Here is a 25381-nt window from a genome sequence, read left to right on the forward strand (position 1 = left end):
GTGTCCTTTTATCCTGGTAGCCTCCCTTTTTTTTTTTTTTTTTTTGTCTCCTCGGACAAAACTTTTCGTTTCTTTTGTTACTCTGCTATCTTAGCAGAATTTGCACCAAAGCGTTCGCATCGACTTCCATCGTAATTACGAATGGGGAAAGAGGGAAGTGATGTTTGGCGTAAAGCAGTCAGCACATTTGTTGTTTTTTTTGTGTGGCAGGATTCCTGCCACCCTCCTAAAAGTTAATAGTCCCAGTGAAAGCTATACAGACCCCCCTCAAGATATTAAAGAGGTTTCATTCAACTAGTTGTCAGTTGACGTACGATCAAATCAAATGTTAAGTTACCTAGTGTTGCTTAAAAAGGTGCAATGTAACTCCATTTACCATTACCATTTAACCAATCAGAGGAGGGGGTGAATACAAGTCCAGGAGAACGAGGCGCGGCTGCATCTGAGCCGCAATAACTCAGTTTTAAATTGATTTTTTGGCCGGTCTGATTAAAAAATAGGCTCATGTCGATATATGTCAAATTTACAAATACCGGCGCCGATAATCGGCCCGGCCGATAACCGGTCTATCTCTGGTGTTGACACCTGTTGTTATTCAATATTTAAGCTCATCGAGGTTGGTGTGTTGCACAAGGAAATAAATCATGCACGGTGATCTTGCTGGCCGAGCACAAAGACGAAGGACTTTCAAAGCCTTCCGACATGACTTGAACACCTTGTTTGATGGGAAGTTTTTACTTTCTCTTTTTATGTTGTTGTTGGTGTCGGCTACAGTAGCAGTGTCGTGTTGCATAAGTTCTGAAATAAATGATTCAAAACCTGACGAAGCTTGCCAATGTTAGAATATTAATAATTGTCACCTTCACTTAGAAAGACTGGCGAACGGAGGTCAGAGGAGGACTGTCGAGATCGTACGGTTAAGCCAGTTCACTCACCGACGCGGTTATCATGCTCATATTTTTCCGGCATTTCCATCTTAATTTCAATTGCAAGTGTCACCTTTTTTCACCACCTGCACTAACTTTCTTGGGACCCACGTTGATTTCTCTCATAAGAAAATCCGCCGTGCGTCAATACTTTTTTGGCTGATACATTTTCAGGGATGTATTGCCTATTATTTATTTTATTTATTATGAATTTATTTTAATAAAAGCTGAAGCTATTTTAAACTGTATCCATTTATTTTACCAGGTGCTTCGTACACACTTAGACACATTTTGACAGTTGTCAGATACCTCAATTGCACTGATGTGTGTTCCCAAAAAAAATCGCACGTCCTGCGATAGGGCTATTAAACATGCGCACATCGCGATGGTTATGTTCAAACGACATTGTGCAGTCCTAGTTGTAGATTTCAGTGATTTACCAAAGATACGTACATGCAGGAAGCCCACGTACCACAAGTGGTAGTCGCAGCACACTTTAAGAATCATTGTGCTCGAAGATTTACTGTTTTGCTGTATCATGCTCTGTATTTAGAATTAATTGGACTTGACTTGTAAAATGATGTTTTTAAATTCACTTTGTTAGGCAATTTATTATATCAACCCACATTCATCACAAAGCTTTTGACATGATTGTTTGTCATTTGTTTCAAGTGCTGAAGACATTGTCGTTAAATTAAGTGGCAGTCAGCTGACGATGGATTACCTGGAGGAGCACGGTTTTGAGGAACCTATCCTTGTTCAGAAAAAAGATGGCTTGGGAATGTCTATGCCACCTCCGTCCTTCTACATCAGTGATGTGGAAAATTATGTTGGTAAGAAGCAAACTGACGAATCACCTTGATTTAAAGTTGTTGTAGCAAGTTTTCCAACCAGGATACGAGGGGTATGCAATCACATTGCAGGGAGGGATCTGGCACGGTTTAAATATCCTGTCAGATGACGAAAAATATGTCTTGTGAATTTGACACACCACAAAGAAGAGTTTTTTTAACAAGACTGTCAAATTCAAATGAATGAATATATTGCAGAGCATATAAAATCATATAAAATAGACCAGGCCTTTGAATTACAAAACTGTGTGGACATGCCCGTTAAAGGAAACCTGCAGCTTTCAATCACATGTAAACTTTGCTCGCATACCGACTCCTTCTGAGCAATGCCTGTGAATATTCTCATGTATCCAGGTCATTTCATTCTAAAGGCATTGAATCGCAACTGGCATTTTTGTCTTCCGAGACAACCAGAAAAGTCCGGTTGTAATTACTTCATAGCAATGCTCAGCTCAGAAAGAGGCAGTCCGTTTCGTGGCTTGAACTCTGCCTCTGTTGAAGTTTAGTGACCATAAGATTCGTGTTCGACCATGACGCAGCCATGCACAATGCAACGCTTACTGGATCAGGTTACTTTTTATTTTTTTTTATTATAACATTGATAATAACTGATATTATTACTTATATTTTTTTACTATTGTTATTCAGGGTATAATAGTTAACGTGACTGTATTAGATACAGATATGTGTGATAGATTCAACGATGGACATACATTTTTCTAAACTGGTAGGACATGTGAGATACACCCTGATCTAAGCAACGCATGTGTACACATAAAAAGGAAACTGTAAGACATTATTGAATAATAAATAAAACTTAGGTAGGCAGTGATTGATTTTTGCGCATACGCATAGTGCATCGTTTCGCGCCCCCCTCAACGCTCTTCCGCCACTGTAAATAGTATGATTTGTCCACAAAATTATTATAAGTACACCTCTGCATAACATTGTTTCCTTTTTAATATTAAAAAGTAATATAGATCAACTTACAATATAGTATAACCTTATTAACACTGTTTTTTTTTTGTTGTTTTTTTTTTTAGCAGAAAAGACAAAGTGCATCAATTTGCCTGAATTAAAAAAAAAGTTGCATCCAAACTGTAAAAATATACTCAAGGTACATCTTTTGACCATTTCATACTGAAAAACAAAATTTAATCAAATCAATAAATATTATGAGCAACATTAACTCATGAGGACAATGTGTCAAACATTCTCATATAAAAAAAAATTTTTTTTTTAAAGAGAACAAAAGTGACTGTGCCTTTGGACAGAGGGCCAGTTTTTTATTTTTGCTGCAGGCAGTATCATCTCCTTTGCTGGGGTTATTTTGCACTGAGCAACTTGGTATGCCAGCCCTCATGATGTTAACAGTGCTCACTGGTTTACTATTGTAACACTGCACAACAAAGCGATCGTTGGCAATATTTGACACGTTTTCACTGAAAAACAAAATCAAGCGGCTGATCAATATGATTGGGGTCTAAGTTACGTCTTAATTTGGCTTCCTGCTGGAGTGGAGCAACTTTACATTTATAGAGTCCCGATTCGCTACAAGAAAAATGTTAAAAAAAAAAAAAGAAAAAGAAAAAGCTTTAAACATGTTACTGTCCCACTGAATAATTTTTAAACAAAAATAACGTAGAAAAACACTTCTTTATTAAATGCTTCAATGAGTCAGTCCACTAGACTCCGCTCACACTGTTGAGAACACTTACACAAACACAATGAATGTCCACTCACAGTACCGCTAACAAGCTCAACGATATGTCAAGCATCTTTGAGCTTGTTAAACATGCGGCCTCTTTCAAGTATAGAGGTTTTTCACCATCTCGTGAATGGTGACGTGTTTCCGCCCAGATGTAAACATTCCTCCATCTTGGACCTGCCGATGTTCTGTCAAAATTCGCTCCCTCATAAAATTTTGCTCCCAAAGCTTTTGTGGCGCTGAAAAAGCCCTCTTTTACATGCAGTTGGACTGTCATTAGGCACGTTTACATGCTGACTTTTATTCATACCGATTCAAATCATTCCGAATGGAAATTTCAGATCAGCTGTTTACATGTCACTTCATCTATTCCGATCCAGCGTTTACATGTGACTGCCTTTATTCCGAAAGGACGTTTGACAACTGCCGTCTGACATGTGTAGATTAATCAAAACAAAGCGTCACGTTGCAAAACATGGAGATCGATCGTCGGAGTGCTGCTGTTTTAACTTTAACCCACTTGTTGCGTTTGTGGGGTCGTATCCGCTTCTGCTGTTTTGCTCTTTTGCCTTGTAGTAGCCGGTTTTCCACCGGTTTCTAATCTGGTCAACGCTCCGGTCTATTCCGGCTTCGTGAAACCTCTCGTGAACTTTTTAAAATAGTTTACTGTTCCTCGTTTTACGCCCGTCTAAGCGAGCAATTATATTCAATTCTTTTAAAGTTTGAATTAAATACAATCTTTCCGCCGGACTCCAATTAGGTGCGCTGTGCTTGGAAGCCATGTTGCAAGTGACGTTACTTACGTCACAAAGTGACGTCACCACGTCAGTACCGGAGCATGTGCAGAAAGAACGCAACCAGACACTATTCCGCTTCCCTGTTTACATGATATAATTTTACTTCTAATCGGTTTGGGAAAAGGAATATTCCACCCCTGTGAATCGGAATGAAATTCCATTCGGTTTGGGCCTGTTCATTCCGAATGAGGTGTTTATATGGAACACATTTATTCGGTTTGAACAAATATTCCAATTGTAATTGGAATATTTGGCTCCATGTAAACGTGGCAAATGTTATCCAAAGGTGCTAACTAAACTAGATACATCATAAACATACATGTGCAACACGAAAATGGCGTGAATTAATACTTAAAGACACAGCGAAGTCGTTAACAGTGAGAGAGCTTGGTGCAGTTGTTGTGTGCAACTAACATGGTATGATGTGTCTGAGGAAAATTTTTCTACATGTCTTTCCATGATCAAACTTATATTCCTTTCTTTAAAGAAAGTTTGTAGTGTTTACTTTGGAATCGCAGCATTCTCGGCCATTTTTAACGTTACCACCGCAAAGTAGCAATTTTTGATGGGTTGCAATTTTGTCAGAACACCAGTAGTATATAAATAAAGCAGGAGGAGTACTTACACCCACCAAATTTTAAAAGACTACAAATGCATTGAGGGCTAGAAATACTTCGTAGCATGATTCGTCAAGGAGCTTTAATTGGCGAAAAACACGTCAGAGGTTTATATCGTTGTCAGCAAGGTGGGTGAATTTTTCGTGTACACTGCCCACCCATAGTTTAATTTCAAGCTGACCTGTCGCCAGACGGTAAACAAGAAATGCATGCAAACTTGTCTTCAGACGGAATATGAAATGCATTGGCATCATAAATACTCCCCTCTGTCTCTTCCATCCAGTATTTTGAATTGGTCCACTTTACACCAATGGAAACTATCATAAAAGTGCACTATTTACCATTTAATTACTTTTTAATCTGTATATACTATTATTTCATATTGTATTATGTATTAGAAAGGCAGTTAATTTTGCATGAGGGAGCAACACATTCAGGAACGGCCGCTGTCTGCCGCATGAGTTTCTTCATTTACTGGCGTTGGTTGAAGGTCTGCAATACACCCGTCGTTTGTTCCTCTGTAGATGGATGGCACGTAATCGGGTGACCGACGATTGTTGGTTTTCTCTCCTGCAATAAATACATACACACAATACATCATTTTAGATCAAAGCAATTCTAAGTCAGATTATATTTTCCTCTACATGCGGAAGTGCGAGGCGTTCCTCTTGAAACATCATCCCTGGCCCAGCGGCCAAACGCACTCAGACATCAATTAAAAATGATAATTATAAATTTGCATACCTCCTATAAAATGGGCGCTACAATGCCTCGAACCATCAATTGGGAAGAACTTTACCCGTTTAATGGCAGCCAGCCGCTCTTCATGTCGCCCCTTCTCTTTTGGGATCCGGTAAAAGTGCAGATTCTTCGAATTCTCCTGCACGTTTGTACAGCCAAATGCTACGCAGTACTTCACAATTTCATATTTTGTCGCGGTGTATCTAATTTGAAAGGAGATCGCCGCTTAAAAGTTTAAACGTAGCCTTGTAGCCTGGCAAAGCTACGGCGTGTGTACAAGGGACAAGCATAGCGTCAGGTTCAAGATGGGCGCTGCCATTTTAGAGGAAGTTTGGTGACATCACATGAAAAAACTATGGCACTCCCAGGCAACATTCTCTGGCAACATCAAAGCCTGAACAGCTGTCACTCATTGTTAACTTTAACAACCAATCTCACAGCGCATTGCGGCAAAGAAAAGCAGCAGAACAGAGGGGACATCTCTAGATTGTTGACTTGTGGTCTGTGCTGCATTGGCGCAACACATTAGAAGTATATAAAGTATCGATACTCTGTGACATTATGATATATCGCCAAACGATATTTTTTCCCACCTCTAACTAACTTTTATGCAATCAATCAGTGTTTCTCAACTGGTAGATTGTCACATAAAAGTGCTTTATGTTGCCTAGGTGAGTTACCTTGTGTAACACGGTAATTTTCTTTTGGTGCTGCTACGAATGGAACACCTTATTATACCTAGGTTCGACTCAAGGAGCAAGAGCGACTAGGAAAAATATACAACACGACATTCATTATATACTATTATACAACATATATATATATATATATATATATATAACAACACCTGAACCATGTAAATCAAAAATATTACTTGGTCGAATCGTCCCTTCACAGCCAATTGCTGCCGTGCTTCAATGTCCGTTCTCCTATTCAGTGTATGTGTGTACTACCCGGGTAGTGTGACTGTATATAGTATGAAAGATGTTGTAGTGAAGGTGAGCTTATCTTCTCCCAGGGTAATGCTCCAAAAGTTGGTTGAAGTTGAAGAAAAATGGTCGTTTTCAATCCCGCCTTGAATCAGGCCGAATCCTCCTTGACATCAACGCTGTCACTCCGATGTAGATCCAGCAATTCAAAAAAACCAATCTGCATATTAAGGACTTCAATTAATTTTCAACCAACCATATAATTCATAACATGTCATCTCCCTTTTACATCCATCACACATAACTTCCAATACTGGTCAAAATAGGTCGTTTCTAAAATCAAACAAGTTGTTCGTAAAGTATACAGTGACAGATACTAGCTCTCATGTAGCAATTTCTTTCAAGATTGCATCAACATACAACATTAACATACTTGTATATGACAAAATAACACCTTACTATAGTTCCAATTTCCTCCGATTGGTTTTTTTTAGACAAAGAAAAGACACAACTTTGTAACTCAACTTTACAGGAAAACGTGTCTATCACATAGCCCTTAGCATAGTAGCATACAGCATAGCAACTCACCGGAGTCTTGTATCAAACAGAACAACTCAAAGCAATTCGCCCACTAGAGCAGTCCGGAACTCGTCAGTTTCTCTTTAGTCTGAGTCTTGGTCGCGCTAGCATTAGCAGTTTCTCATTTAGCATTCATAGCATCTCCATTTCCCAAAATGCAACGCTCATACCCCCACTTTTAGTGCAACGCCTAATCATGTAGTGCCATCTAGTGGACATTTCAACTCACAACAGTCATCTAAAATACAGTTCTTAATAAAAACCATGAGCTGTACTTTTATCAGTGTTACATCCACCCCCCCTTAATTGGCATGTGTCTCTGCATGGCAACTCACCCTCAACATCAATATAAAGGTTAGAGCCCGGGGGAAAGGTCTTGGCATTGTTTGGATTCAAGGGCTTCTGTAAGTACCTGGTCAAGGCTATGGATTAGTGAACGCATAACCAAAATCACAGGGGTACCAAGGGTTTTATACGACAACCTATCAGGCTCCTTCCTAGTTCTGGTTGGCCATCTCCGTTCTGACTTTTCTTCAACCTGAATAGGACTGGAATTGGTCATTGCAATCTCTTCTGCAACATTGTCTCCTTTGTTCTCATCTGGCAGCTCTTCCCTCTTATCATATGTCATTACTGTATCACCGATTTCCTCCCCAGGTTCCCTGGTTCCGATCTCATTGGGTAAGGTACCATCTTCCATAGACAAAGGATCAACAGAGAGGTCACTATTTACAATTGCCTCTGCACTTGTGCCTCGAGAGTGGTTGGAATGTTGTTTCTCTAATCCAATGGGATAGAACTCATTAGCAGTTGGGTCAAGGTTTGAACCCTGTGTATCCTCATGCAGTTTCCTAGGAAACTGGATCTTGGACTTGGGGATGTTACATAACACAGTGAAGTCATCCTGAGATGTTGAAGAACATTGGAATCCCTCCTCCTCGCTATCGTAGGAATGTTCTGCTTCCTCAACTTCAGGAACTGGCGTCTTATTGGAGACGTTTGGTGAAGACTCACGTTGTGTAGTCTGATGGACTTCTTCAATATCAACTGTGTCTGAAGGTGCAAGGAATCCACAAGGTAGAAGCAAGTCTCGGTGTAATGTTCTCTCAGGGCCTGCAGAGGTGGTAGGAGTCACGACATACACTGGAGAGTCACTGATGTGTTTCACCACTTTGTATATTATTTGACTCCACTTATCGGCCAGCTTGTGCTTTCCTCTGAGGTCCACATTTCTCACAAGAACATGATCTCCAACTTGCAAGGTGGATTCCCTGACCTTTAAGTCATATCTCTGTTTATTGCGAAAAGCTGTTTTATCACTGTGCTCTACGGCCAGTCGGTAACTCTCTTCCAGTGTTGCTCTGAGTTTCTTGACATATTCACTGTGTGTGATATTTCTTTGTCCTTCACGATGTAGTCCAAAAGCTACATCGATTGGCAGATTCGGTTGTCTCCCATACATTAATTGATAGGGAGAAAATCCAGTGGTGTCATTTTTCGTACAATTATAAGCGTGGACCAATGGCTGCACATGATCACGCCATTTGACTTTATCTTCTCTTTCTAGTGTCCCAAGCATTGCCAGCAGAGTTCGGTTGAAACGCTCTACAGGGTTTCCACGTGGATGGTAAGGTGTGGTTCTTGATTTCTTGATTCCCAGAAGGCCACAAAGGTCTTTGATAACAGCAGATTCAAAGTTGCGGCCTTGATCACTGTGTAACCGCTCAGGTATGCCATAATGTACCAGGAAGTGGTTCCATAGTGCCTTGGCAACGGTCTTCTCCTTTTGGTCAGTGGTGGGTACTGCGACAGCGTACTTGGTGAAGTGGTCGGTGATTACCAGTATGTTCTTTGTACCACTGCCGTCGGGTTCTAAGGAAAGATAGTCCATGCACACTAACTCCAATGGTCGAGTTGTCTTAATATTGACCAGGGGAGCAGTTTTTTCAGCTCTGGCCTTGCGCCGAAGGCAGCGGTCACATCTCTGAATTTTCTCCTCCAAGTCCAAACTCATTCTTGGCCAGTAAAATCGTGCACGTACCAGGTCCAACGTTCTCTCATATCCCAGATGACCGACATCATCATGGAGGCTCGACATTGTCACGGCTCTGTATTTCTTTGGGAGAACCAGCTGGAAGGTTAGCTGATTCCCACCCTTGCACTTCCTGTACAACACTCCACCGTCTAGCGTCAACTGGTCTTGAACTCTGAGCAGTAACTGAACTTCACGCTCTTCCTTAAGCCGGAGGCGGTAACTAAGGCGCTTTCCTGCTTGAATAATGCTTATTACTCGGTTGATGGCAGAATCATTTCGTTGTTCTGTTGCCCAATCTTCCTGAGACATTCTTGGAAGTGTGGAAGAACCGGGGAGCATATCAGTTTGGGCATATTGAGGAACGATCGCATTGGTATCCATTGCAAGACACTCCACAATGGCGAGTGAGTGATCATGTCCTTCCTTCATTTCAGAGGGATTGTCCAACTGATGTCTCTCACAAACAGCTTGGACAGCCTTCATTGGGAATGTTCCTTCAATGTCCTGCTTCATTACATTGGACATAAAGTGTCGCACTCGTTCATCTTCAATGTTCGTACTATCATCACTTTCTGCTGGAACATGAGGACGCCTTGACAGCCCGTCTGCATCTTGATTTCTTTTGCCAGCCCTGTATTTGATGGTGAAATTGAAATTGGACAGGTCTGCAAGCCACCTATGACCACAGGCATCCAGTTTGGCAGAGGTCAAGATGTAAGTCAAGGGATTATTGTCCGTCAGCACACTAAACTCCACCCCATAGAGGTAATCTGCAAATTTCTCGGTGACCGCCCACTTGAGGCTGAGGAACTCAAGCTTGTGTGTAGGGTACCTGCGCTCACAATTCGACAACCCTCGACTGGCATACGCAATAACTTTCATTTGACCATCCTGCTCCTGATAAAGAGCAGCTCCCAGTCCATGTGAGCTGGCGTCTGTATGGAGTGTGAATGGCTTTTTAGGGTCTGCAAATCCCAAAACAGGGGCTGATGTCAATTTTTCAATTAGCGTTCTAAATGCCTCTTCACAAGCAGGTGTCCATTTCTCATTGAAAGGCTTCTTTAAGTCAACATTGGAGAAGAGCTTTTGATTTTGGGGGACTTTCTCATGTCTTCTTTTCTTTGCAGGGATGAACCCTGCTGTGAGATCATTCAGTGGTTTGGCTATCTTCGAGAAATCTTTCACAAACCTCCGGTAATAACCTGTGAAGCCGAGGAACGACTTCACCTCAGAAATGTTGCTTGGTCGTGGCCACGTGGTTAGTGCAGCAAGTTTATCGGGGTCCGTTTCCACACCATTTTCCGACACAATGTGCCCCAAGTACCTCACAGACTTTTTGAAAAAATGGCATTTTTCCGGGGATAATTTAAGGCCGAACTCTCTCAAACGGTTCAGCACCTTGAATAGCCTCTGCTCATGTTCTTAAAGAGTATCAGAAAGACAATGAGGTCATCCAGGAATACCAGCACTTCTTTGTGATTCAACGACCCCATGCATTTCTCCATGACTCTCTGGAAGATGCTTGGAGCGTTCGTGACCCCCCTGGGGCATCCTGTTGAACTCCCAAAAACCCATAGGTGTGACAAAGGCCGTCTTATGTTTATCCTCCTCTTCCACCTCTACCTGATAATATCCGGATTTCAAATCCATGACAGAAAACCACTTCGCTCCGCTTAGAGGCAAAGGCCTCTTCGATATGTGGAAGAGCATAAGCATCTCTGATTGTCTTGCTATTCAGTTTTCTGTAATCCACACATAGGCGGATTTGTCCATTCTTTTTCTTTACTACAACAATCGGTGAAGCAAATGGACTTTCTGACTCTCTTATGATATTAGCATCATACAGTTCTTTCAAGTGTAGGCGAACTGCCTCATAATCAGCTGGATGGATGGGTCTTGGCCTATGTTTAAAGGGGATGGCATCAGACAGACGGATTTTGTGTTTCACTGCAGTTGTGTGCCCATAGTCAAGGTCTCCTCTTGCAAAAACCTCAGGAATTGAATTCAATCTCATGGTAATCCTGTTTTTCCATTCCTCTGACAAAGGGGAATCAGCAAATTCAAATTTAATGAAGTTTGCAGAATCTGTTTGACCTGCTGTCAGACAATGGGCGAAGGTGCTTGTATGACTCAAACTTTGTTGTCCTTCCAACCTAATATTTCTGGTGGGGTTTAACAAGGTGATGGATCGTGGCACTGAGAGTTTAGCCAGAGTTCGGTGAGCTGGAATCATAATGTCACGAGTTGAATCATTCTTGAGAAGAATAGGGACTTTAAAGGAGGTTTGACGTGGACTTGCCATGACATAGCTACAAAAGGTCAATTGGCCTGGTAGTCTGGACTCAGTGGAAGGCTCTATTAGAAGAGGTGTCCCATGAACAGTGGGGACATCTTTTTTCCCGCCGGGATGATTGTTACTTTTGGGCTGTAATTTAACTGTGCCCACGTAACCATCTGGTGTCCTACTTATATAGATGCTCTGTAAATGCCTGACAACTGGGGCGTATTCACATTCTGGTGAAATTTCAGTTCTTTCAGTGAAATCTTTGTAGAGGATGTCAAGTGTGTTTGTTCCAATGAGAATTGGAACATTCACGTTTACTCCCAGATTGGGGACTACTAGAGCTAATGTTGTGACGACTGTGGGCTCACCTGTAAAATGCTCTGGGAACCCTATGTCAACCTCAGTGCAGCCAATGTACGGAACGAGTTGGCCTGCCGCTCCTTCCACTTGTAAAAGATCATCTATGGGAGTAATGGGATGAGAAGGCAAGTGAGCATGATAAAAATCTTTGGTTATGGTTGTGACCTGGGAGCCCCCATCCATTAGGCAGTTTTGCTGTATTCCACTAACTGTGACTTTGGCCACATGTCTTGTTCCAACCAATCTGCTGGTAAATTGTTGGGCAGAAGCTGAGGCATGTTGACATTCAGCTTCCCACTTCCATCTGAACTTGGGACTGTTTCTTGTGCCCTCGGCTCCAGTATGTCCCTTTACTGGAACCTGGTCCAGTTTAAAGACTGTTTGGCCTTCCAATCGTCCTGTTTGATTTTGAGTTCAGCATATTTTTGATCTACAAGTGCCTTATTCACGGGCTTGTCACAGTTCCTGGCAATGTGGCCATCCTCACCGCACTTAAAACAAAACCAGGCTTTTGGCTGGGGTCTAGTAGTAAGTGCGTTTTGCGGCCTCACTCGATGAGCCTGCACTTCAACTAATGTCGTGGATGGGCTGTTTGACGCAGTATTTGCTTTAGATTCATTTTCCTTCTCTTGCTTATGCTTCTGGCGATGGAGCTGCATTTGTATTTGGGCAACTTGGCTTCTTAGACTTTCAGTTTCAGTGATGTACGACTGCAGTAAGCTGACATTGTTGTCAAAGGAAGAGGTTTCAGGCACACAGTGGACGTTCATGAAGGGCTTAGTTTCGGTGGCGCCTAAGTGACGTTGCATTCTGTCATTTTTTGATGCTCTCCTGTCCTCTTCAGTGCGAATCTGAAGCAATAGCTCTGCAAAATTAGGGGGAATTTCATTTTTTAGCTCCAGCTGTAAGACCAGACTGTGGTCCCAACAGCCACGTTTAAACTGCTTTAATAAGTGTCGGTCAGCATTTGCCTCTTTTGCACCACCTCTCTTCACAGCAGTGTACAGGAGACTCTGCAGTCTCTGAAGATAATCAGATGCCTTCTCACCTGCATTCTGATTAGTGTTCAAAAACTTGGCAAACACTTCCTCGCCATCCTCAACAAGTCCATATGCTGAGTCAAGTAGCTGAACATAAATTTTGGGATGTGCAGACGTACCAAGCTGCCTTACGACATCTGAAGCTGGGGGAAGCAGACTCTCCAAGATTTTTCGCCGTTGAACATCAACTGAAAGGCTGTCATCATTGAACATCAACTCAGCATGTAAAGACCATGTCTCATAATCTGCTTCACCTGGGGGTTTGGGTATTCTACCTGAGAACGTCCTCATCCATTTGGAGTTACTGGGTTGACTTTTAATCACATGCTCCACTATGACACGCTGAATTTCAGGTGGGTTTATCACATCGTTGCTCAATTCTGGCATTTCTTGGCTGTGGAGCATTTTACGGTTCTTTTTATATGCACCAGTTTCATTTTGTTTGGGTGTCATTTTAGTTGGAAGTGACTGTAAACACTCATCTTCAACTGTTTTCTTTCTTCGGCACACCAGAGGAGTGGTGCTATTGTCGGAATTACAATCATTTTCAGAGTCACTACTATCACTGGAGACAAAGGGTGAGCTAATCTGTTCAGTAACTAAGTTAGATGTCGGAGGGTGAGTTACTTGCCATTTTATTCCTGGGTTATTAGCATTTGAAACTACCATGGGAAGAAGTGGCATTACATTGGCTCCTGACTCAAATTCGACGATGACTGTATCCCCATCTAACTGCCGTGTGTCTCGAGTTCTCTGTATTCTAGCAACAGGGCCAAAATCTTTCAGCGATTCAACAATGTGGCGATCTGCATCATGACTGGTAACACCAATCACATGAACTAACAGATTGTCATCACTTGTTGCCATTTTCATCAATTACATGGGGAAAACAATTAAATACTGTGTCAAATAATCAAATGGTACTTTCTGGTAATCAGCAATTTTCCTTGGGTTACCTATATAGCCCTTGCTCCTGGCTAGCTCGCCAAAATGTAACACGGTAATTTTCTTTTGGTGCTGCTACGAATGGAACACCTTATTATACCTAGGTTCGACTCAAGGAGCAAGAGCGACTAGGAAAAATATACAACACGACATTTATTAAACTATTATACAACATATATACTATATATATATATATATATATATATATTATATTTATATATAACAACAACTGAACCATGTAAATCAAAAATATTACTTGGTCGAATCGTCCCTTCACAGCCAATTGCTGCCGTGCTTCAATGTCCGTTCTCCTATTCAGTGTATGTGTGTACTACCCGGGTAGTGTGACTGTGTATAGTATGAAAGATGTTGTAGTGAAGGTGAGCTTATCTGCTCCCAGGGTAATGCTCCAAAAGTTGGTTGAAGTTGAAGAAAAATGGTCGTTTTCAATCCCGCCTTGAATCAGGCCGAATCCTCCTTGACATCAACGCTGTCACTCCGATGTAGATCCAGCAATTCAAAAAAACCAATCTGCATATTAAGGACTCAAATTAAATTTTCAACCAACCATATAATGTATAACATGTCATCTCCCTTTTACATCCATCACACATAACTTCCAATACTGGTCAAAATAGGTCGTTTCTAAAATCAAACAAGTTGTTCGTAAAGTATACAGTGACAGATACTAGCTCTCATGTAGCAATTTCTTTCAAGATTGCATCAACATACAACATTAACATACTTGTATATGACAAAATAACACCTTACTATAGTTCCAATTTCCTCCGATTGGTTTTTTTTAGACAAAGAAAAGACACAACTTTGTAACTCAACTTTACAGGAAAACGTGTCTATCACATAGCCGTTAGCATAGTAGCATACAGCATAGCAACTCACCGGAGTCTTGTATCAAACAGAACAACTCAAAGCAATTCGCCCACTAGAGCAGTCCGGAACTCGTCAGTTTCTCTTTAGTCTGAGTCTTGGTCGCGCTAGCATTAGCAGTTTCTCATTTAGCATTCATAGCATCTCCATTTCCCAAAATGCAACGCTCATACCCCCACTTTTAGTGCAACGCCTAATCATGTAGTGCCATCTAGTGGACATTTCAACTCACAACAGTCATCTAAAATACAGTTCTTAATAAAAACCATGAGCTGTACTTTTATCAGTGTTACACTTGCATACCTTTCTCATTTGTCCTTGCTGATTTTTCCATGCTGCGAGCAAACAACTTTTAATATCTATTTGCAAGAGTAATGCTGTTTCGGTCAAACAGAAATAAAAAAAATAAGACATCTTGTTCCAGATTAAAGAGCATACGACAGGAGGAAAAAAAAAAAAAAAAGGCTTAAATGGCATTATTATGTGAATTAGAATCATATTTTGAGACGATTAGACTATATACAACAATTTAGCAAAGCGCAGATGACGAGAAATTAGTTTTTTAATCTGCCGGTTAGCCACACCTACCATTATAGGTCTTTAGCGTCCCCAACAGGTGGATGACGTCAGCGGTAGACTGGGCTCATCGGTTTTACTATTCAGCCCATTGAGGCGGAATTATTTAAAACGACGAAAACACGACGAAGAGAGCCGCAAAATGTCATTGTTTCAGGCTCTCTACTCCAATATTTGTACAGGATATTCTTTTTATCCAAGTATTTTTCCCCAATAAATGGCTTGAGAAGGACCAGTCAGCCAGTCGAGGGGGAACTATTCACAACAAGGAAAATGTGACGAAGAGAGCTGCAAAATGTCATTGTTTCTCTTTACTTCAATATTTTTACAGGATATTCTTTTCATCCAAGTATTTTCCCCAATTGCTAAATAAATGGCATGGTCATGACAAATAACAGTCTTGTGCTAAATGGAATATGAAATAATAAAAATGCATTTATTCAGGACGACATGGCAAAATTACTCCATAATGGTCAAAACTGTCGACTTCACCTTTACTGTCGCACCTCCCGAACGATATTTTATGACACCCAAATGGGACATATGTCATTTCCCTTCCTCGGCTTCGGAGAATGTAAAACCAAAAGGCGTGACAGCTAGCCGACATGCTAACCCGAACCGAGTGATGTTTCAAAGTCTTCGAAGCGGAAAATCACACATAACTAGCCTGGATTTATTGACATGACGACTGGGTTGTCGATTGTGTTCGCGGATCGGCAAACCGCCCGGCGGAGAGCAATTTACAGTTCGTTCCCCGGAGGAGGGCGGCTGCAGTTGTTGTGCAGCTAACGTGCTGCTAATGAGCATGAGGACAGCTTTTTACATGCCTATCAATGATCAAACGTAAGTAGTCCTTTATTTAAAGAAAGTTTGTAGTGTTTACTTTGTAATCGCTGTATCAATATTTGACATAATACAAAACAAGATGTTTACTCACTTCCTCGTAAGTCCAGTGGTCCCACAGTAAATATCCACGGTGAATGGGAACCTTTTGAAACTCCAAAAAGGCGCATACGCCTCTCCCTCATAAAGAATGATTTTTCTGCAGCCGTTTGGCTGGCGTGATGCGAAAAATAAACGTATTAATCCGCAAAATCAGCTGAATCCTTCGTCCTCATACACAACAGTACGCTGTATAGACCCTACCCACGTGACGTCACAGCTCCGCTCTCCTGAATGGTACCGCCCACTTGTCCGTCAAAACATAGTGTTAACCTGTTACGGCTACGTACATTTCTCCTATTTACGGCGTGTTTTTCTGCTCCTTAACATTAATAATCAAAATGGTGAAGGCGTGTGTGGCTGTTGGTTGCACTAACAGAGTGCTTCTCAATTATTTTTTGTCACGCCCCCCCAAGGAAGACGTAAATGTTTCGCGCCCCCCCAAACTCTCTGTCGCCACTGTAAATAGTATCATTTGTCTATAAAATTACTGTTATAAATACGCATCTGCCTAACATTGTGTCCTTTTTTTCTAATGAAGAAAAAAAGTAACATAGATCAACTTATAATAAAGTATAACTTTATTATAAACATTGTTTTGTTTGTAACAGAGAAGACTTGATGTGCATCAATTTGCCTGAATTAAAAAAAAAAAAAAATTCACATCCAAACTAAAAAATACACTCAAGGTACATTTTTGACCATTTGATACAGAAAAATAAAATGTAATAAAATCAGTAAATAATACCAAATTAAAATTGATTAGAAACATTCACTCATGAGGACAATGTGCCCAAAAATTTGACCGAAAAAACAAATCTGAATAAAAGGGGGGAAAAAAGTGTCCTTGGACAGGACAGTTTTTATTTTTGCTGCTCACAGTATTTACCTCCTTTGCAATGATGGAGTTTTTTTTCAATTAGCATGCTAACAATGCTCACTGGCTTACTGATATAACACTGACAAAGCAGGACGATTGTTGGCAATATTCGTCACGTTTTCACTGAAAAAAATCAAGCGGCTTAACAATGAGATTGGGGTCTAATGTCTTTAAGTGGCGTCTTAATTGATTTGGCTTCTTGCTGTCTGCTATAATTATTTTTAGACACAGTAAACAGTGGTCTTTCATCATCACCCACTGTATTAAAAGTCAAAGCTAAAAGGCAAACGGCACGAAAAAAGCGCGGCCGAGGTAGAACCGTAGGTGAGGGCAGTCGTCGTGACGATCCCAAGCCGAAAATGGCACTTCTCGGGCGGCGACGTGAGAACCGGTGTAGGTTCACTATCCTCTTCCCCTCTAGACCTACACCGGACAAGACAGTGGGTCGCTGCGTGAGTGAGTCCGGTCGGAAAACGGCTTTCGAAAACGGCGGTGGAACACTGCTCTTCTTCTTCTTCTTCTTCTTCTTCTGTTGTCTGTGTGTGCTGAGTGCTCTTCCTTAGTTCAAAAATACTGCGCGCACTCTGAAAATGAGAGCGCCACTGCCACCTACTGACTGGATGTGCAAGTACACTTTATTCCAGTACGGCAAAAAAAAAAAAAAAACCCACATAAAACATGTTCCCCGAGGTCACATGCGCCCCCCCTGGCATTGCTCTGCGCCCCCCCAGGGGGGCGCGCCCCACTATTTGAGAAGTACTGCACTAACAGAAGATGGAAGGAGAGACTTGAAGTTTTACCGTATTCCGAGGGATCCAAACAGGAGAGCGAAATGGACAGCTGCAATTCGACGTGAAAACTGGGCACCAAAAAAATCACCACAGACTATGTAGTAGTCATTTTATATCCGGTAAGATGCATTTAAGATATACTTAGGGGGTTTTGGGCTGACAAATAACCACAATTAAGATCATTGCGAGGCTAATCGCCGACAACATACACGAATGTATGTCGTGAGAGTGCTATCGCTAAACCATATAAACATTAAAAGCCCTAGCTCCATTGACAAATGACATGAAATACATTAGACTTGACAGTGGATGTTAGCAAGAACAAAAGATTTTGAATTGAAAATTTCGTAACTCCCCTTCCGAGCACAAGATTCCTGCCGAATTTTCTTGTACGAGGACCTGTTTCACCCAACCAGCAACGTAGCATTTATAAGCCTCCAAGCTCTTAAAGTTTTTCAAACTTTTGTGAGAATAGGCTGATTTTGTGTGGACAAGATAGTTGTAAATATCAGGGTCAGGCAGAGACGGCGAAGGCAGCCGGTCAAAAATCATCGATTTAGGCATCAAATATGGATCTAGCGACTGTATAGAACGAAGCTTTTCCACATAACGCCTTTTATGCAACACATCCAGTGAGTTTACGGCATCAGAAAGCACCGGGTCTTCCATGAAATGCATTTTAAATTCCTCGATCAATTGAAACCAATGCTAAAACAGAGACAAAATGACGGACAAGTGGGCGGAACCATACAGCGAGCACGTGGTTTTATGACGTCGGTGGGTAGGCTCTATAGTGAAGAGGAAGTCTTCTACCGTACACGTCACAGCGCCCTCTTGCCTGGTACACCAGACTCACCGCTGTTCTAGTGTTGTATCGGTCGCGAACGATTTGTTCTTTATGAACGAATTGTTTGGGTGAACGGGACCGAACTAATCACCATCTGCACTGATTCGTTCTCTGAAGTCGGGGCTTGTTGCTGCGTGGGAGGGCGTTGAGCAAGCGGCAGCGTCTTGACATCGCACACGACCAATCAGACGCCAGCCTCATCGCGGGCAGGGGAGGGAGCGGAAACAGAATCAGGGCGTCTGTCACTCACTTCCACGTGTGGCCAATAAGCAGCCAGCGTGCAGGCAGGGGTCCAAGACTGAGTTACAGGGTGACCCCAAAAAAAAAAAGTTTACACTCAGTTGACTGCTTGTTTAACCCTTGAGAGTCGAAGGACGCGCCGGCGCGTCCTCAGCGCACGTCGTCTTTGAAGCGCCCTCACGTTTTAAATACGTCACCCACATGCCGTTGGTTGGTCTCGTTTTAAAGTGCGGAAGTTGCGGTTTACTGTCATTATTTGAAGTCAATCGACCAATTAAAACGTGAGATATTGTCATTTAAGTTTTATAGTTTTATTGTCCTCTCAAAAAAACATTAAAACGCTGCATGGATCATTTGTTTGTGTCTATATTTCCATCATTTCTTGTCCTTTTTCAAAACGGAAGCTCCATGAAAAAACCACAAATCAAACGAACCCTTTCGAAGTCACAGTGGACGCACTAAATGCGTTTTTTAAATAAATATAACTGCCATGCGAGGTTCCACCGAACGAGAGGGAGGAGTGTTCTGAAGCAGCAAGGTGGCGAGCCGACGGCCGTTTGGATCGAGCAGCGACTTTGTGTGACTTTGAGAATGAACGGAAAACTAAATTTAGCGCAAGCAATTGTGCTATTTGATCAACTTGAGGAAGAGGATGGTCCAAATTCGTCATCATCGTCTTCTTCGGAAGAGTCCTCGAGTGAAGATAGTGACGTATTTGAACACGTGGGTGACGCCATCGACGAGCAGAGGTAAGCAAACTCACTTTTTTTTTTTTTTTAGGCTGGAAAAAGTTTCTTTTGAAAGTTTCTTTTGATATTGCAAGACAAAGTTAATTTTGATGCAATATAAGTGTGTGTTTGTGTATATAATAATAAAATGTGCATATCAGATCAAAGTCGTACGTGAGCTGTGTGTATCCAAGGCAGGAATTTATAATTGTGGTGATCTTCTTTCTATATGAAGATTAGGGATGTAGCGCATATTCAGCTATGGTATTCTTTCTATTGTCATACATATAGATTTCCAATATTATTTATTGCTGTATATATTTTTATTTTATACTTTATTATTTTCATAAATACTGACTTTTCTTCATGTACATTTATAGTGACAATGAAAGTAAAGTGAAATGAAAATGGAAGGGTGGAAAGAGGACCAACACCCCATGGAAGTGTGGGCTGTGTGATGTCGCCCTGTTTCGAATTCCAGGACGAAAATGCTTTTCGGAGTGGCATGCCTGAAAAAAATTTAACTTGTTTATTGTAAATATTTTTGAAAATACTTTTTTTCCCCCCAGTGTTTTATATTTATATATATATATATATATACATTTTTTTCCCACAATCAGTCTTCTCAATTTGTATATAAATGTGTGTTCAAGAAGCTTGATTGTGTGTACAGTTTTCATCAGGTGATGGGCCGCAATACCTAAACTCCTAAAGAGATGGCATCTAAACACTTTTTGTGTTAGATGGTATATATTTTTTCACTGTTCAGTCTGCTGTATATAACCTGTTTTGACTAGAGCATGTATAAAGGCAAAAAACGTCTATGCTATACCTGTTGTTTATGTTGATTTGTCAAATATAAGACTATTCTAAATTTTTTTGGTTGAATGTTCATCCTAACATGTTGAATAAATATTACAAAGTTTCAAAACGGTTCGTTACGCATGTTTGGTTGTCAATTGGACATCAAAATTAAAAATTTTGACAAAACGATTGTGGAATTTTTGGTCTTTTTGGGCCCAAAATGATGATTTATAATTGGTCAGTGACGGAAACAACAGTTTGGACATGAAGTTCAAGGTGTCACAAAAAAAGGGACCAAACCAGGCCATCGTAAACAATTCTTTCTTTGAAATATAAAGGCAACTTCAAAGGCATGCAAAATCAGACAAAATAGGCCCAGACCTTAAAGGGTTAAAAGCCATTGAAACATGTGGCGGGGCTCTTGCTCCCAAAAATGGCAACCGAAGCAGAATGATGGTTTTCAAGTGTTTTTATTAGTGATGGGACGAAATGGGCCGAGGTTCCGAAGCTCGTGTCGAGTAATGGGAGGGGTGTTTCTACGAAGCTTGTAGCCAGGCGCGCATCATTTCGGCAGAACCCGGAAATGATGATGTGAGAAGCCTCGCCGGCCGGCTGAATCTGTTGAACGCTTCGGAAGTGATCCGACGTTCGGCGCGCATTGCAAACACAATAGTCTACAGTACAAATTGTTTGCCAAATGCAATGGCGATCGCCTGTTATCTCACATTTTGAGCATTTTGGGTTCCTGTGCTTGTTACATGATCTGTGCGCAACAGTGCAACCAGTGCAATCTTTTTTCGTGCCTTGTCCTTTGCTTGCGATGGAACCGGCGCGAAAAAAGCGATCTCCCCTGTATGGGAACATTTTCATTTGATTGCTTTCAATAAGGTAAGGGAGAAGAACAACATTAATATAAATGTGAGTGTACTAAAGATACACGATAATATCGGCCACCGATAATTATCGGCCGATAATGGAAATTATGACGTCACACAGATAATAAAAAAAAAAAAATCAACCGATAATGCAATCCGATAATTATATACTTGATTTAGCCTCCAAATGTGCGCAACCAAGCAGTTTTCTCCACTGCCGCCTGCTCAACCCCTCCCCTCTCTGAAGCCCCTGTGGGAGGAGGGGTTTAGGAGTACGGCGTCATAGAGGAGGTGGTGTTACACATCAGTGTTGAGGCGCTCTCACTGGCGTGCGTTGCTTTTCCCGTGTGTGAAATGAAATAAACGACGCTCTCGCCATTTACAAAACAGTTCCTCAAGGCGTAAAGAAAGTCCTCATTGAACACCACTAGCACTAACCCAGCAGCCATTTAAAACTCCATCACAATGATTTTTGGAACGAATACGAGGCTGCTGCTAGCACGAATGCTAAAGCTGTTGTTAACAAATAAACTATAAAGGAAGCTACGGGGCTTGTGACGATACAGAGACACTGCGGTCCTCCGGGAGTCTGGGTGTTTGGGAATGCAGCCCAAAGCGAGTGGTAAACTCCCATCTATGGCTAAACACCTCACGAGATCGATAGTTGACAAGTAGCGGTCTTCCGACGGAGCCTGCCGGTCCGGCAGGCCGCCGCCACCGCCTCGCCCTAGGCGGGTAGAGCATGAGAGCAGAGCCATGCGCCGCAGCGAGCCGCCTGGGGCGGGCGGATATCCGGTACGAACTTAGCTGTCGCCGCCACTCCGGTTCAAGACAGAGGCCTGGCGTGGGTGCTAATTTGGCAGCCGGGCGGACCGAAGGGCACAGGCGGGAGGAAATTCCCGAAATGACCCGATAGCCAAACCCCTGGATGAAAAAATAATGCAGTTCCTACGACCACGATTCTTCGTGAAAGACATGCCGATCACATCAGTTACCGCGGACCACGGACATTTACACAGGTGATGTCAACAAACCATGTTTATCATGACGGCACAGTGGTTAGTTGATAATTGTAACATGCACCAAACCACACAAAGAAGTCATCCAGTCAGTAATGCATTCAGTACGCTTTAAATTTATGACGTCTTAATAAGATCATTCTTCTTAAATCTAGTCAAATAATTTTCCCCATCTTGTTTGAGTGTTGAAGACTAGTTGAATGCGCCAGATTATTCGAGTTAACTAAATATTGCAATTTGTTCTTAAGCCCAAACATCTAAAAAAAAATGTCATTTTTCACCTAAATCAAGAAAAAATTGCTTTCAAATAATGTTTTGAACCATACATATTCTTGAATAAAGAACATTTCTGACAAGTTTTTTTTTTTTTAGGATTATGTATAATAATTTATTGCTTAAAATAAGGCTGTTAAGCTTATTTTCAGCTGGCCATTTCTCTTCAAGTAATCTGAGTGAAATATACTTGAAGTGCTGGCAGTTAATTTAACTTATTTCCAATAGATTTACACTGAAAACAAGGGACTTTGACTAGTCTTAAGGAGCTGTGTAGTAATGTTATACTTTAGGAATGGCATACTTTTAAAGCCATTTTTGTGCAACTTATGTATTTACTCTGTAAGTAATTGTTGCCAAAAGTTTACCATTACACAATGTCAGACAATCTGTCTTTATTTAGATGTTGGAATCTACTACTACTACTACTACTACAACTACAACTACAACTACAACTACTACTACTACTACTACACATTTGATGTTTGAAAAAAAAAGAGCAATATTATTTTTGCACAGCAATATTTTCTCTTGTGTATACTTTAAAATTTTACATAAATCTTTAATAAAATTATCGGCTTGACATTATCGGTTGGAATGAGGAGGAAATTATCGGTGTCGGCTGAAAAATGCATTATCGTGCATCACTAGTGTGTACCTATCTGAAACAAACATCAACAGAATGAACAATCCATTAGTGTACTGGGAGGCACAAAAGAATACCTACCCAAATGTATATAAACTGGCACACACATTTATCTGCACCCCAGCTTCATCTGTGCCTTGTGAAAGAATATTTTCTAAAGCTGGTGAAATATTGTCCAAAAAAAGAAACCGTTTAAAGCCAGCCACTGTGGGAAAGCTATTATTTCTCAACAAAAATGAATAACAAATTATCCTTAGCACTTGTTGTATTTTGTTCACAAACTAAATTACTAACATAAGCACATTCATATCTTTGTCATAATCAAATAACCTTTGAATTCTTAACAATGTTGACCTCTTGGGCTTCTAGACCACTTGATGGCGCCATAGAGTAAATGAAGCACCATGAAGCTTTGCTACACGTGCAAACCAATTGGCTGCAAAGCTTCATTGCTTCATGAGGCTTCATTTGGCCATCACTGGTTTTTATTAACGACGTTCCCAACAACTTAACAAGCAGTGTTCTGTGACAAAGTGCAAAAGTGATTATTTACAAAAGTTAATCCAACATTCACCATATTTACAAAACATTAACTGCATGACAAATAAAATAAAAAAGGTCTGTTACCTGATCTGCACCACTGCGTGACTCCAAATGACTGAGGTAGGAAAGGTAGGTCCCTCTTTACATTGTCCTGGCCCCTCCCCTCCAGCCAATTAACTCCAAAAGTTCAGTTATCTGCTTAATAACTACAGTTTGTGTAATATTAGCTTCACTATAAATTAAAGAAAAATACAATAAACAAAATACTGGTACTACCATACCGAAAAAACATTTGGAAAGGAAAAGAAATTTACGTTGGTCAAAAACTCAAGCCGTACGGTGACGTCACTCGCTGACGTCCCGCCCGCGACGTCATAAAACCAGGAAGTGAATGCGCGCTCGGTTTTGACAGTTCAGCACGTGAATAGAGGATGACTACATGTGGAAATGTTTGTTAAGAGTGAGTACGGCATAACGATGTTGTGGCGGCAGTCTAGTGTGCACCCCAGACCCCCGCGATGCCTAAAAAGTTAACAGGTACGGTGTGAGTGTACGCGCGCACGTGTATGTGTGTGTCAAATGAATAATATTGAAAACGCCGAGTCTGCCGTGTCTCACGCGTTATATTGCGGCCGCAGAGTTCCCCCCGGGATCTGACGGGGCTACTCCGTCACAAAACATATCTAAATAGGTTGTCATGCTTAAGTGATTCATTAAGGTCACTCAATGCAGCTGGTAATCTCTCGTCTCTACAATTCCTGTGCTTTTGCTGAACATGAAGAAAACTTTAGCTGTACCTGAATTGCTGCGTGCCGGTCTGACACCTACTGAGATTGCAGCAAATCTGAGAATATCCAGATGTGCAGTCTACAAAGTTAAAAAGAAGCTGAAAGATACTGGAACAGCCTCACGAAAACCTGGGTCTGGAAGTGCCAATCTGTGCGGACCAAAAAGTTGATTGACAAGGTGATATGTGGCCACCCCAGAGTCCAGATCTCAATCCCCTGGATTATACCATATGGGCAACTGTGGAGGACAGTGCCTGTAAGAAGCCACAAACTTCTGTGGCAGCCTTGGAGAGGTCCATTGTTAGATCTTGGGAAAAGATGACAGCATCCTACATAAAGAAGACCTGTCAAGCATTCCGCAGACGCCTGGAGGCTGTTGTGACACTTAAGGGAGGACACATTGAAAAATAGAGTGTACTGTACATGTTCTTTACAATAATGTATCATTTCTAAGTTGAATAAACATGGCATTTAAGTTGTATTATGGCAGTGTAAACTTTTTTTTGGGTCACCCTGTATGTCACTTCCCGTTCAGTGACTCGGTCCTCCGGTTCCTGACCTAGCTTGCTGCTAACTTGATTATCCAGAAATGCGGAGAACGAGTCAAAAAAATGAAAGGAAATGACTTTGTCACATGTTTGTTAATGTGGAGCCTATCATATGCTGCTCAAACAGAGAAAAATACCACTCAAACCTAGCGAGCATGGTTTAGTGTACTACTTTTCTCAA

The 25381-nt window shown here is 41.4% G+C and overlaps 2 protein-coding genes across 3 annotated transcripts in view; one reads left to right on the plus strand and one right to left on the minus strand.

Moving 5' to 3' along the window:
• LOC130911314 (lysine-specific demethylase phf2-like) overlaps positions 1-25381 on the plus strand; it is a 173696-nt gene that overhangs the window by 28107 nt on the left and 120208 nt on the right. For both annotated transcript variants that reach the window (XM_057829196.1, XM_057829195.1), the window contains exon 4: positions 1599-1759. In XM_057829196.1, the coding sequence (XP_057685179.1) occupies positions 1599-1759 (161 nt within the window). The remainder of the gene's footprint in view (positions 1-1598; positions 1760-25381) is intronic.
• Positions 11573-14991, minus strand: LOC130911316 (zinc finger CCHC domain-containing protein 12-like). Its single transcript, XM_057829198.1, has 2 exons — positions 14713-14991; positions 11573-14343 (listed from the first exon to the last, which is right to left on the minus strand). Exon 2 carries the CDS (start codon positions 13738-13740, stop codon positions 12178-12180), a length of 1563 nt encoding a protein of 520 aa, XP_057685181.1. The 5' UTR covers positions 13741-14343; positions 14713-14991; the 3' UTR covers positions 11573-12177.

Source organism: Corythoichthys intestinalis, unplaced genomic scaffold (genome assembly GCF_030265065.1).
Source record: "Corythoichthys intestinalis isolate RoL2023-P3 unplaced genomic scaffold, ASM3026506v1 HiC_scaffold_26, whole genome shotgun sequence".
Classification (NCBI taxonomy): Eukaryota; Metazoa; Chordata; class Actinopteri; order Syngnathiformes; family Syngnathidae; genus Corythoichthys; species Corythoichthys intestinalis.

Bases quoted from the DNA above. Each gene is read 5' to 3' on its own strand.
- LOC130911316 (XM_057829198.1), bottom strand. From the start codon at position 13,740: ATGAAAATGGCAACAAGTGATGACAATCTGTTAGTTCATGTGATTGGT.